The 12,055-nt window shown below is 36.0% G+C and overlaps 1 protein-coding gene across 1 annotated transcript in view; it reads right to left on the bottom strand.

Annotated features, from left to right (window-relative positions):
* The window catches only part of ADAMTS16 (ADAM metallopeptidase with thrombospondin type 1 motif 16), an 88,969-nt gene that overhangs the window by 66,208 nt on the left and 10,706 nt on the right, over positions 1-12,055 (bottom strand). Inside the window, exons 4-6 of the mRNA XM_039329259.1 lie at positions 2,944-3,217; positions 1,231-1,430; positions 178-261 (exon numbers count right to left, since the gene is read on the bottom strand). Coding sequence (XP_039185193.1) covers positions 178-261; positions 1,231-1,430; positions 2,944-3,217 — 558 coding nt within the window. The remainder of the gene's footprint in view (positions 1-177; positions 262-1,230; positions 1,431-2,943; positions 3,218-12,055) is intronic.

Genomic DNA, 12,055 nt, shown 5'->3' with positions numbered 1-12,055 from the left:
ACAGCATGCATTTCTAAAAATTGTGATTTGACACATATGGCAGGCACCAAGTTAAGAAAAGATTGGTTTAATCTTATAATGCTACTCAGATGCTTCTGCACTTATGTCAAGAATTTAATCCAAAATCATGATTAAAAATCAAGTTTAATTTACTTTAAAATATTTAATACGCTATACCTGCTCTTCTTCCAAAAGTATCAAGCCAACAACTGCAATGTTGATATTACCTCCAATTGTTCCATCTCTGAACAATGCAGAAACCTGAAACATATTTTTAAGAAATCATGAAGCAATTAGACTTTGTTAAATGAACTATGATGAGAATACAATGTTTGATTTTATCCATAGCTCTGATGTAGTCTCCTATTTTTGCCTTTATTTAAACAGCACAGAAAAGAAGGAAAAAGATGTATGTATACACGCACACACACATACAAGATGTATATGTGCGTGTGTGTGTCTGAGTGATTGTGAGTGTATTGACTGTTATTGTTACTCAAACAAGAATACACATAAAGTTTTACATAGCATTTTCAATGAAAGAGCCCATATTTCATTGTAATTATCCATACGCAATTGCTATGTTCCTATTCATTGAAAGATATTTGAGAATATGCCTGCATGTGCTTGTGTCCATCCACCTGCACATACAGGCATACATATGCACTGAGGTCAGCAATAGGAAACAAGATGTGTCTTTCCAGCTGAATGATAGCTACCAATAAAAAAAAAATCTAAGTTCCTCCTTTTTCCTGATACTTGTTTCTACCCATTAATGTTATGAAAGTCCTAGAGACATGACGCCTTCTTTTGGTCAATGTGACTCTGCAGGTTCTGCTTCAAGGATTTGCAATGGTTTGAAGTGACTATGCTCATTCCTTGCTTTTCTCAAAGGGAAAAGTAGGAGGGGAGCTGAGGTTTAAGAAGAGTCATTGCAAGAATCTTACTGTGCCACGAGGAATGAGTTAGGAAGAGGTGAGGCATCAGTGTGGGGCTATGTATTCAAGCTATACCTTTAAGATTTGGTATGTTAACATACTTGATAAATGTCACTCATATCCCAGATGTGATATTAAGGGCAGTACAGAAATCAAATGTTTTCAGTATCACAACAAGAAGAGTCTTTTGTCTGGGAGCAAGGGGAGATACATTTTCATGTAGGAGTCTTAGATAATTAGAATATGAATTCTGTATAAATGTTCAGTAATCAACTTAAAGGAACATCCATACCATATTAAGTACAGTTAGAACATAAGTAGTAATATTCTCATAGCCGTGGTTTTGCATCATCTTTTTGTCAACCACCACCAAAGTCTCAACATTGAACTCTTTGGTCTTATGCACTTTCAGAAGAGATCGCTTGTTTCTCAGCAGAGGTTTATATTCATCTGGCAAGATATAGGTGTCTCCACCTGGAGGCTGAGGCATATCTGCAAGAACAAGACAAAAGATGTTCAAAACCAAACCAAACCAACAAACTGAAAATAAGCAAGGATAAGTCAAGGATATTATGATTTCCAGTATCATAATATGGAGCTCTACATGTACTCCCAAGTTTGTGGCTGCACTAATTTACAGTTTTTAACATTTTTAGGTCATATCTCATTTTAAAAACCTTTTAGCCATGGTTGTTAAGTGAATCACTGCAGCTGTTAAATGAATCATATAGTCATTAAGCAAATCCATCCTCCCCCATTGACTTTGCTTGTTGGAAGCTGGCTGGGAAGGTTGCAACTGACAATTACATGACCTGGGAATGCTGCAACTGTTGTTAAGTACAGACCGTTTGTCAAAGTGCCCAAATTTTGATCACATGGCTGTGAGGATGCTGTGACAGTTATTTCTTTTCAGTGCCATTGTAACTTTGAATGATCACAAAACAAATGGTTGTGAGTTGAGGACTACTTGTAATCTGTTTCTACCAATGCTTTGTGTATACTAAGTATACAGAAAATCACAGTGTGTTTCTATTTATCTCAAATAATATAGAAAGGAAGCTATGGAGAGAAATCTCAACATTCTATAATATTAAAATGAGCCCTCTTGGTGTATTCTTAAGTGCATAAGGACTGGTCCGGGCATTTGCAAACCCCCTGAATTTGTTGAATTGTGAAAATGTTTTGCAAACAGTTATAGAAATTGCAAAGTAAATTAATATCTTGAATACCCCCCATTAAACATATGAAATGGATGAAAAAATGAGTGAAAACAAAAGACAGAAACCATACTTTGTGCATTAATTGAAATCAGCAGAACAGAAATATTATTAATATAGGCGAATGATAATCAAACTACCATTGATTTAAATTGTGCATACATTTTCCCTGGTTAAATCAATGCAGCTTAAGAGTGCTTCATTTGACTGGGTTGAGCCAAAGATGCTTAAATTAAGTATAACATGACTGTCTGATTTTTTTTTTTGAGGTGATTTAAACTATGTCTTCTGTCCCATTGGCTGGGGACTGATGGGATTTGGATCCAAAACATCTTTCGTATCAGGTTATTTTCTCCTAAGATTAAAAATGGAGAAATATGCAAATGTATTCAAAAGCCAATGTAAATTTCAGGGCCCTAATAATAATGAAAAAACCAGGAGAAAGCATTAGATACAAGACATCATTGATTGTTTGTTCCCAGTTAAGGAGTTAAAGCATTAGGAAAAGAGAATTTTGAACAGTGAAGCTTAACATGATAATAAATTTACACTACAAATACTGTGATATCAACGTGCTTGTACATTTGATGTGGAATTACATTAGAGCAAATGCCTCGCACATTACATTATACAAAGCAGTAGCAAATTTCAGTTGAATTTCATTTCTAGATCACATCTTATGTGGGAAAATATTTATTTGCTGGAAAAAAGCAGAACTGAATGTCAAATTGGCAATCTTAAAATATATAGATTAAGTAATAAACAGAGGAGGAGACATCTTTACATACATTTTTTACGCCTTCCACAAAAGTGCTGCTTTTGACGCCACTCAGAATTGCGAGATGGTTGGCTATCTTGGAAGACATAATTGTAAGCCTCTTGCTGACTTTCATCTGTCCCAATTACCTCATTATTATTGATTACTAGTTTAGTTTCAGTTGATCTCTTATACAGTACATGAGAACGGTGACCACCAGGAGCAGAAATGTTATGTTTAAGTGCAATATTTGGAGGTAGTGGTTTCAAAAAGTAATCCGTTTCCTGCGTCCTGATCAAGCCTGACTGGAAAAAGAAAACTCAGTTAGGAAAAAGGGCAGTGACTGCTAATGATCCTAGTGAAAGTTCCCTTCAGTTCTTTTCCTATGCTCAGCTTTCAGCTGCCCCTTTTACAATTTGCCTAAATCTCACGGTGGCTCTATGCAAACCAGTATTTTCAAAGCAGAAAGTCTAAGGATAAATTTTGTCTCCTCTCTAAGCTACTTTTTCTTACTATCTGGTCATTTGTAATAATGATCTAATATCTTTATTCCAATGCTAACATAATTTACACCAGCTCAGGTTTCAATAGCTCTGTAAAGGTGTTATGATTGAATAAGGTATAGTAAGAAATATAAGATATCTGGAGTATCATTTAAGTTCCAAATTCCAGTTCAGTCATAGATCTTTGCACTTTGAGGATAAAGTTCTGAGAGACCTCTATCTGCATTCACCTGAATGCAGTTATAGGTTTCCATGGGATAGGAATTCTTGCTTGTGTAAGCTGTCATCAGGCCATCGCTTTGAATAAGTGAAGATCAGAGACAAAGGAGGCAGAGAAATAGCAGAGGTGGGGGACAATGGGAATGAGACAAATATGTATAATCTCTCCTCCCTTACCCTGTTAAGAGTATAATAGAAGAGCATGAAACAAGACACGTGATAACTTAAGAGAAAATTTTGAAGTCTGCCGAGAAAAGAGAAAATTTTGCTATGACTGCAACTGCAATAAGGACAGGACCAGGTTGTTTATATTGACTTGCATTATTGTTTTAATCATAGGTCATAGGTCATAATGATGCAACATAGTACAAAACAATAGAATACTAGAGTAGGGTAGGGTAGGGTGGGGTAGGGTGGGGTAGGATAGGGAAGGGTAGGGTAGGGTAGGGAAGGGTAGGGAAGAGAAGAGAAGAGAAGTTATATACAAAGAGGTCAAAACAAGATAAAGGCAAGGCTATGATTAAGAACTTAAAAATATTTCTGTTTTTACTTTTCCATGTATTTTAAATGACTACATGCAAAATTAGCAACTGTACTGCTAAAAGGTGGGAATACATCTCTATTATCTCTAAGAAGATAATTCAACTTTTTGAGGCTGGAGACTTTGCATTAACCTATCATGAATACTTTGGTACCTAATCTTATTGTAAATAGGAGAATGGAGGATATAACGATTAATATATTCCACTCGACTGTCACCACAGGGACAGAAACACCATTCAATAAGGCACTTATAAAATCTCCCTTCAAGACATGCTGAAGGCGACTTCCGGTGGATCTGCGTGGGCGATGGCGGCTACTTTGTTGCCGTCCTCCTGGGTAAGTGTAATGAATTGCTATGAACAGCGGACATCAGCTGTTCAGCGGTTCAAAATCCCCCTCCCGGGCAAAGGGGGGGGGAAGAGTGTTGTCTGAATAGTGGTAGAGCCTCTTATGCACCCCCAATTTTTTTTGGGGGGGTGAGAGAGTGCTCCCACGGAGTTCAGACTGTCTCCGCTTCCCAGCTGCTTTTGTCCCTAGGGACAAAACAAGCCGTTGCAACCACCTCCGCGTTTAAAGGGATCTGGTGAGTTTTTTAGAAGCGGACAGAGTTGACTAGAGGATTTAGCTTTTGCTTTCTTTGACTTTATATGGATTTTAAGTTTAAAGACTTATTTTTACATTTATATTCCCTCTTTTTACTTTTTACTTTTTGCTGAAAGGGAAAGTAAAATGGTGATCGGCAGACTTTCCGGCGTTTTTTTTTTTCCCCTTTTGGGAAGCTAGAATGGCGATCGGTAGGTTTTCTGGTGTTTTTCTTTCCCTTTCTCTTTTCTTTTTTTTTTAATGATTGGAATGGATGTTTTATTCTTTTTTTGTTGAAAGGGAAAATAAAATGGCGATCGGCTTTTTTGGATTTTAGAAGCATTATTATTTTTGTTTAACTTTTTCATTTTGTCTTTTGTATTTTTAAAAGGCAGGCTTTCTGGTGTTTAAGCATTATTGTTTTTGTTTGAAAGGCAGGCTTTTTGGTGTTTTTCCTTCCCTTTCTCTTTCTTTTTCTTTTTAATTTTTCTTTTTTTGCTGAAAGGGAAAATAAGATGGCGATTGGTTTTTTTGGATTCTAGAGGCATTATTATTTTTGTTTAACTTTTTGGTTTTGTTTTTTGTACTTTTAAAAAAAATGGAATGGATTTCTTTTTATTTAACTCCTTTTTTCTTCTTTCCTTTTTTTTAAACTCCCTTTTTTATTATAATGATCTCCATTTGAAGGATTTATTGATTTTTTTTGGAGTTAATCTCTCTTTTTCTTTTGTTTAATTTTTGTAAGTGTTTAGTATTTTTTTGCTATAATGACCTCCTTTTGAAGGATTTTTTGAATTTTTTTGGATTTAATCTTTTTTTTTTCTTTTATCTAATTTTTGTAATTCTCAAGAAGGAGTAAAGATTTTTTTTTTAAGATGGCTCCAAAGCGTCCAGGGATTCCTACAGTTCCTAAATCAATAGCCTCACCCTCTTCCTTGGTCCAGCCAATAATTGTGAAGGATCTGCAAGATATGATGGGAAATGTTATATCTCAAATTAGGGCAGAAATGAAAGAGATTTTAGAGGAAAATAATAAGATTTTGAGGCAAGATATAGTTTTGGCTTTAAAAGGAGTTGCCTCTGTTTTTGAAAAGCTGAATTCCCGTGTGGAAGAGGTAGCTGAAAAAGTGGAATTGATGGAGGGAAAATTTGAAAGCATGGAAAAAGAAATGGAAAATGAGATTCTTATGCTTCAGTATGGACAAATGGACTACGCCTTAAGAATTAGAGGCTTGGGAGAGTCTTTGCAAGGAGATCTGAAAGAGATGGTTGCAAAGGACTTTGCTGTGATTTTGAATAAAGAAAAAGAGGAAATACTTAGTGAAATTGAAAAATTATTTAGAGTTAATTCTGTGGTGGCAGTGCAAAAGAATTTGCCAAGAGATGCAAATTCAAAGCATTTCTCTTGAGCTTTATGGATAAGAGAGCCTGATAAGGATGGAGATCGAATGAAAATTTTATATGGACAATTGAGACTGATAAGGACTGTGTCTCTTGTGGATGGAATTTGTTATTGGTAAAGATTTAAATGTTTAATGTGTTCATTGTGGATGGAATTTGTTAATGGTAAAGATTTAAATGTGTATAAGGGAATTTTAACGTTTTAAGTTTTAAGTAATGTTTAAATTTGTGTTTTGGAGGGAGTTTATAAAGAATGATGGATAATAATATAAGTATGATATGAAAAGGTTTGGAGTATATTATCATATGTTTAGTGTTTGGGTTTTTTTTAATTATTATTATTATTTTTAAGATGGAATTTGTTATTGGTAAAGATTTAAATGCGTACAAGGGGATTCTAATGTTTTAAGTTTTAAGTAATGTTTAAATTTGTGTTTTGGAGGGAGTATAACTTGTTTAATTAAATGTATTCAGATTTGTTTATGATTCATATTAGATTTTATATTGTAGGTATAGATGTTCAAAGAAAGTAATGTTTAAATTTGTGTTCTGGAGGGAGTTTATATAGAATGATGGCTAATATTATAAGTATGATTAGAAAATGTTTAGAGTATATTATAATGTGTTTAATGATTGCAATTATTATTTTTTAGAGAAGATAATTTATTTAATTTAAGGTATTTAGATTTGTTTAGGATTTATATGTGTTTTAAGTTTCTCTTTTCTTTTTTTTGAAAAATTTTAATTAAGCCTGTACTCAACTCTGGGAAGGTTGGGGGAGGGTTTGGGAGGTTTGGGGAGCTGGGGGAGGGTATGGGAGGGTGGGGGGGTTTGGGGAGGGGATTTGTTTTGTAAAATTTAAAAAACTTTCAATTAAAAAAAAAAGACATGCTGAAGGTGTGGCCTGCATGTAAACACTGGTAAAGACTTTTTCAGATATTGGGAGAGACTTCTAGGATTTCTAAAGTGATAAAACCAAAATGAAGATTTACTGTAGTAGCATCTTTCCTGGCATCTCTTTCAAAAAGCCTCTCTTTAATATGATCTGTTCCAAGAGCTATGTTCCCCCAAAGTGAAGTTACAGGATACGTGTCAAAGATTTGCCCCATTTGATTCCTAGCTGTGTAATAGAGAAAACAAAGTTTGGCAAGGTAGGGTTCTTGTAAGCTTTTAGTTTCTTATAGTGTTCAAAAATACAAGATGTTCTTTGGTGGTGGTGAAAGGTAACCGTACCCCCATCCTCATGTAAGGCCCAAGACTACCACCCAGCAACTATATTCCTGCTGCAGTATAGCACACCAGATGGCAAAGGAACTGAAAGACAGCTTCAGAAATTGTAGAGGAGAAGGAGAAAACATCCTCATATCATATACAGGAAAAGGTCACAATGATGTTTTTTATAGATCTGGTAGGAAAGGAAAGACCAAAGTGAAAACTGCCTTAAGTATAATCATGTCTGTTCTTATAGTGTCCTGAATTTGGCAAATATCACATCTGAGAACATTCCAGAGTACAGTAGTATTTCTTGGGTTTTAACCTGCAATCAGAACAGTTTCAGAATAAAACTCATTGGGTAGAACTCACCAATTACATATTGACTATAATGTTTTCTCCAGAATTATAAGTTTTCTTTGTCTTGATTCCATATCAATGCCTACTGCTAGTGGGGAAGAAGGAACACTATCTAACATCATTTTCAGGCATGAATTTAGGTCATACTTACATTAACAAGCTCTGCAGAGCAACATAATTTTGGTAGCAGATCTGCTCTCCATTTAATGTACAGGAGCAGGTAAGATTTAGTGCAAAATGTTATCTAACATTTCTGAAAACTGCAGTGGCAGGAATCTTCCTCATATTATAAAGGCATCCACCACAGTAATGTTAGGGTTATGTAACCATTGGGATTTGATTGCCAAGAGACCTTCCAGAGTGAGTGAGGGGTCCAAATGTACCACCTGTCTACAACACTTAAAAGCAGCCATGCCCTTCCATAGGGTCCAGAAAAAAAATGCAGCTGCTTTAAAATATAGCAAATAAATGTTCTGCTTGTGCCCTTGTATGGTGCAAAGGATCATTTAGGAATTTAATATGAAGCACTGCACAGGGCTATTTAATATGAACAGTGGGGAAAGTGTAGAAACCTAGTCATTTGGAAATTCCCAAATGACATTGGTGACAGTGTTAAAAATCCTATCAAAGGAAAATTAGACAATGGGAGACTGAATCAGCTAATAGGTCTTTTGCACCACTGACCACTATGAATTTATATTTCATAATAATAAGGTCAAGTGTTCTTTTGTTTGCTGGATCAAACTTGTAGTAGCTTTTGGAGTTTTCAAGCTCTTATTTATCAGGAAAGACTTGGACTTGTTATTGTGTTGCCATAACAACTTACAAAACATCATGGATCTCAATGTGCTTCATTATTAGTATACACCTGATGATGGTGTGGGAACACTAAGTGAAAGTTCCATATCCAGGGAAACTTATGACTAGAGAGAAAAAGAAATTTGAACCTGAAATCAAAATACAGTATATTCCAAATAGAACCAAAGACCATTTGATTTCAGGGAGTACAGGATTAGTTCTTGTGATAAGATATGAGATAGCTCAGATATTTCTAGGCTGAAACAATCATCCCCAGGTTAAATGTCATATACATAAATATTTGTCCAAAATTTGAAGAATTCACTTTTAACAACATCAAAAGTAATAATGACAAGATGGGATGGGTGTACATATATGTCTTTAGGCCTACTGTAAATTAACTCAGGAAGACATAGGTTTGGTTCATGTAAATAATAAAAATAGTTCCTCAGATTTTTTAAGGACATTTTAGAACACTAAGGTGCTAGATTTATAAAGGAATTTACTTTCTGATAATGCTAGAGATGATCCAAATAATTTTGAAGATAAATTCATCGCTTCTTTACTACATTTTTTTTTGCAGAAAACCCAAATTGTTAGTCTTGAAACTCCTTCCTGTCCTTTTCTCTTCCTCCTCCTGTTTTTGTTCATTGCCCACCTTAAGGAATGTAAATGTTGGAACTCAGAACCTTTTTCTGCTATATATTTTCCAGTTGGTCCTTATAATGCCATGTTATGCTCATTGTTTAGGGTTTTTTTTCCCCCCTATACAGGTAGTCCTCGACTTATAACTATTCATTTACTGACTGTTCAGAATTACATTGGTGCTAAAAAAGGTGACTTATAATGAGACCACTGCAGTCACAAGAACACAATTTGGGCTCTGCATTTATGACAATTGCAATGTCCTGCAGTGATGTGATTGCCATTTGCAACTTTTCCAGTTGGCTTCTGATAAGTAAAGTCATTGAGAAGTAAGACCCAATCTAGGTCAGTCACCGGGACCAGAGGTTTAGTCTTCTTAGCTGCCTGGCATATTCCAGTAGAGAGAAGTTCCCTGAGGATGGGCTCTAGCACAAGTCTGAAAGCTCAGAAGACAAAAATCTCTGGTCCTGGTGACTGACCCAGATTGGATCTTGTAAGGTTATCCTGGGACATGTACATTTGCCTTCATTCACTGGAAAATCATCAGGGAAGATTGCAAATTGTGGTCACGTGATATTCTTTTTTAAAGACCATAGTAATTTGCTTAATGACTGGGGCAAAAAAGGCTGTAAAATCAGGTGAGGTCACCTGATGCCTCACTTTATGACCATACTGCTTAATGATGATTTTTCCAGTCCCAATTATGGTGGTAAATGATGTACTTCACTATCTATATTTTTGATGCACTACAAAATCATTATTACTACTAACATACTAATGTACTATCTTCATTATGCAGATGTTTCATCACAGATTCACTGACATATTTTTTTCTCCTATCCAAAATGGAGAAACTCATTTACTAAGTTGTGAAACTTATTACAACTAAGCATAAGTCAGTTCCTTGCTTTAGTTTTCTAATTAATACAACTTGAGATGTAGTAATCAAGCTGAGAATATAAACCCTGGGAGCAAGAAATTATTTTGCTGTCTTGTAGTCACCAAAGAAGAGGAAACACTTTTGAAATAAATCTTCTCCAAGAATATGAAGGGATGGCTAATTAATTGATTGCCTCTTTATGGTATATCAGTACTTTTATACTTTGAAAGTGAAAAAAGTCCCAAATCACCTTGAACATTATGTTTCAATAAATAATAAGCTGAACCTTTAGCACTTCTGAATATAAATTAGACTTTCTTTCCTGGGTGGAACCTATGGGTGGAAGTAAGGGTTTTGGTAAAAATAAATAACATAATCCTAGCATTCTAATAAAGAGACATCATGTTATCTCATGACAAAATATATCTGTAATTAAGTGAAGTCATCTCCCTATAGAACATTAAATCTAGCTTCACAAGTTTTTAATATTAATATACAGATACTAATTGCAGTTCATTAATACACTGAAGAATAACATGTATTAATATGAAGGGAGGTTTAGTTTTTTACATAATATGGATAATTTCAGAATCTCTTCTAATCTATGCTTCTTGTACTACCCATTTTATAATGCCATTCCTTGGGCATTGTAAAAGTAAGATGTCTTAGCAAAGAAAAAAGTTAATTTTTTTTTAAAAAAAGTTTTTAGCTTAAAATAGAAGTAACTTTCAGAGCACCAACTTCTTTCCTTGGCTGCCATGGGGTCAACTGATGTTATATTTTCCACCAGAATTCCAGGAAACACATGCAGTACAAGGAGACTGAAAGGACGCAACATTTTTGGTTTTAAAATGAATTCATAATTACCATAATATAATATATTGCAGAACATGCAGATTTTCCTCACGCACATATTTTTTCTGAAATTCCCCATCTCCACAGAAGATTGAGAATAATATCTTTATGAAAGTCAAGAATTTCAATTAAATTTCAAATAGTTTGAAAACACATTAACAGGGGCTTACTAGTGCTCTGATCAGCTTCCTGAATTTTTTGACAACTTGTTTTTTTTTTAAGGTGGAATGCCTACATTCAGTTAATTGGTTACACATACGTAGCACAATTCTGGTCCATACATGGATATGAACTTTAGCCAAAATCTTCAATCACCATATAACAGTGATGGCGAACCTATGGCACATGTGCCAGAGATGGCACTCAGAGCCCTCTCTGTGGGCACACCTGCCACCACCGCCAGCTCATGCAGGTCCATTAGGCCACCACTGGTGCCCAGAGCGGTGGCCCCACCCAGCACAAAGGAGGCGAAGCAGCTGGCTAGCAAGCTTGAGTAGAGGTGGTAGAGCACGCCCCCATGTGCTCGCTGACCTCTGTGTGCGTATAAGGCAGCAGCTGCCCCTGCCTCATCTTGCCCCGCAGCAATGGCACCCCTGCCTCACTCCACAGAACGAGCCTACTGATCACTGCCCTACCCATCAAAGACCTCCTGGATCTCCCCCAATCCTGCCCAGCCCCCACAGGAGTCCCCCCACGAGCAACATCAAGGCGGCCATGCCCATCCCAGCCATTCCCACTCAGTCTGCCATGACTACCGCAGCCATGCCCACCCAGTGGGCCATGCCCCCCCCCAAGGGCATCACAATGCTGATGCAGTCCTGGCACTTTGTGATAAATAAGTGGGTTTTGGGTTGCGGTTTGGTACTCGGTCTCTAAAAGGTTCGCCATCACTGCCATATAACAAAGTATCAAATAAAGTATGAACATAATATTCAAAACATTATATCATTCAGTTAATTTTCCATGATTTGCTAGTCAAATATATCAGTTGAGTCCCCACTAGGATGCACTATTTGCTTAGCCTCTGAAATGACATCATATTTGTTTGATGTTCTAGTCATCATCTACATGTCAAGATGGTGGTCATGATTGCATCTTCAAAAACATAATCCCTTTTTATATTCATGTGATGTTAGGGTGCCAGG

Source organism: Crotalus tigris, unplaced genomic scaffold (genome assembly GCF_016545835.1).
Source record: "Crotalus tigris isolate CLP2741 ecotype Arizona unplaced genomic scaffold, ASM1654583v1 scf7180000024391.5723578, whole genome shotgun sequence".
NCBI classification, from domain to species: domain Eukaryota; kingdom Metazoa; phylum Chordata; class Lepidosauria; order Squamata; family Viperidae; genus Crotalus; species Crotalus tigris.
This window is presented reverse-complemented; position numbering and strand designations above follow the sequence as displayed.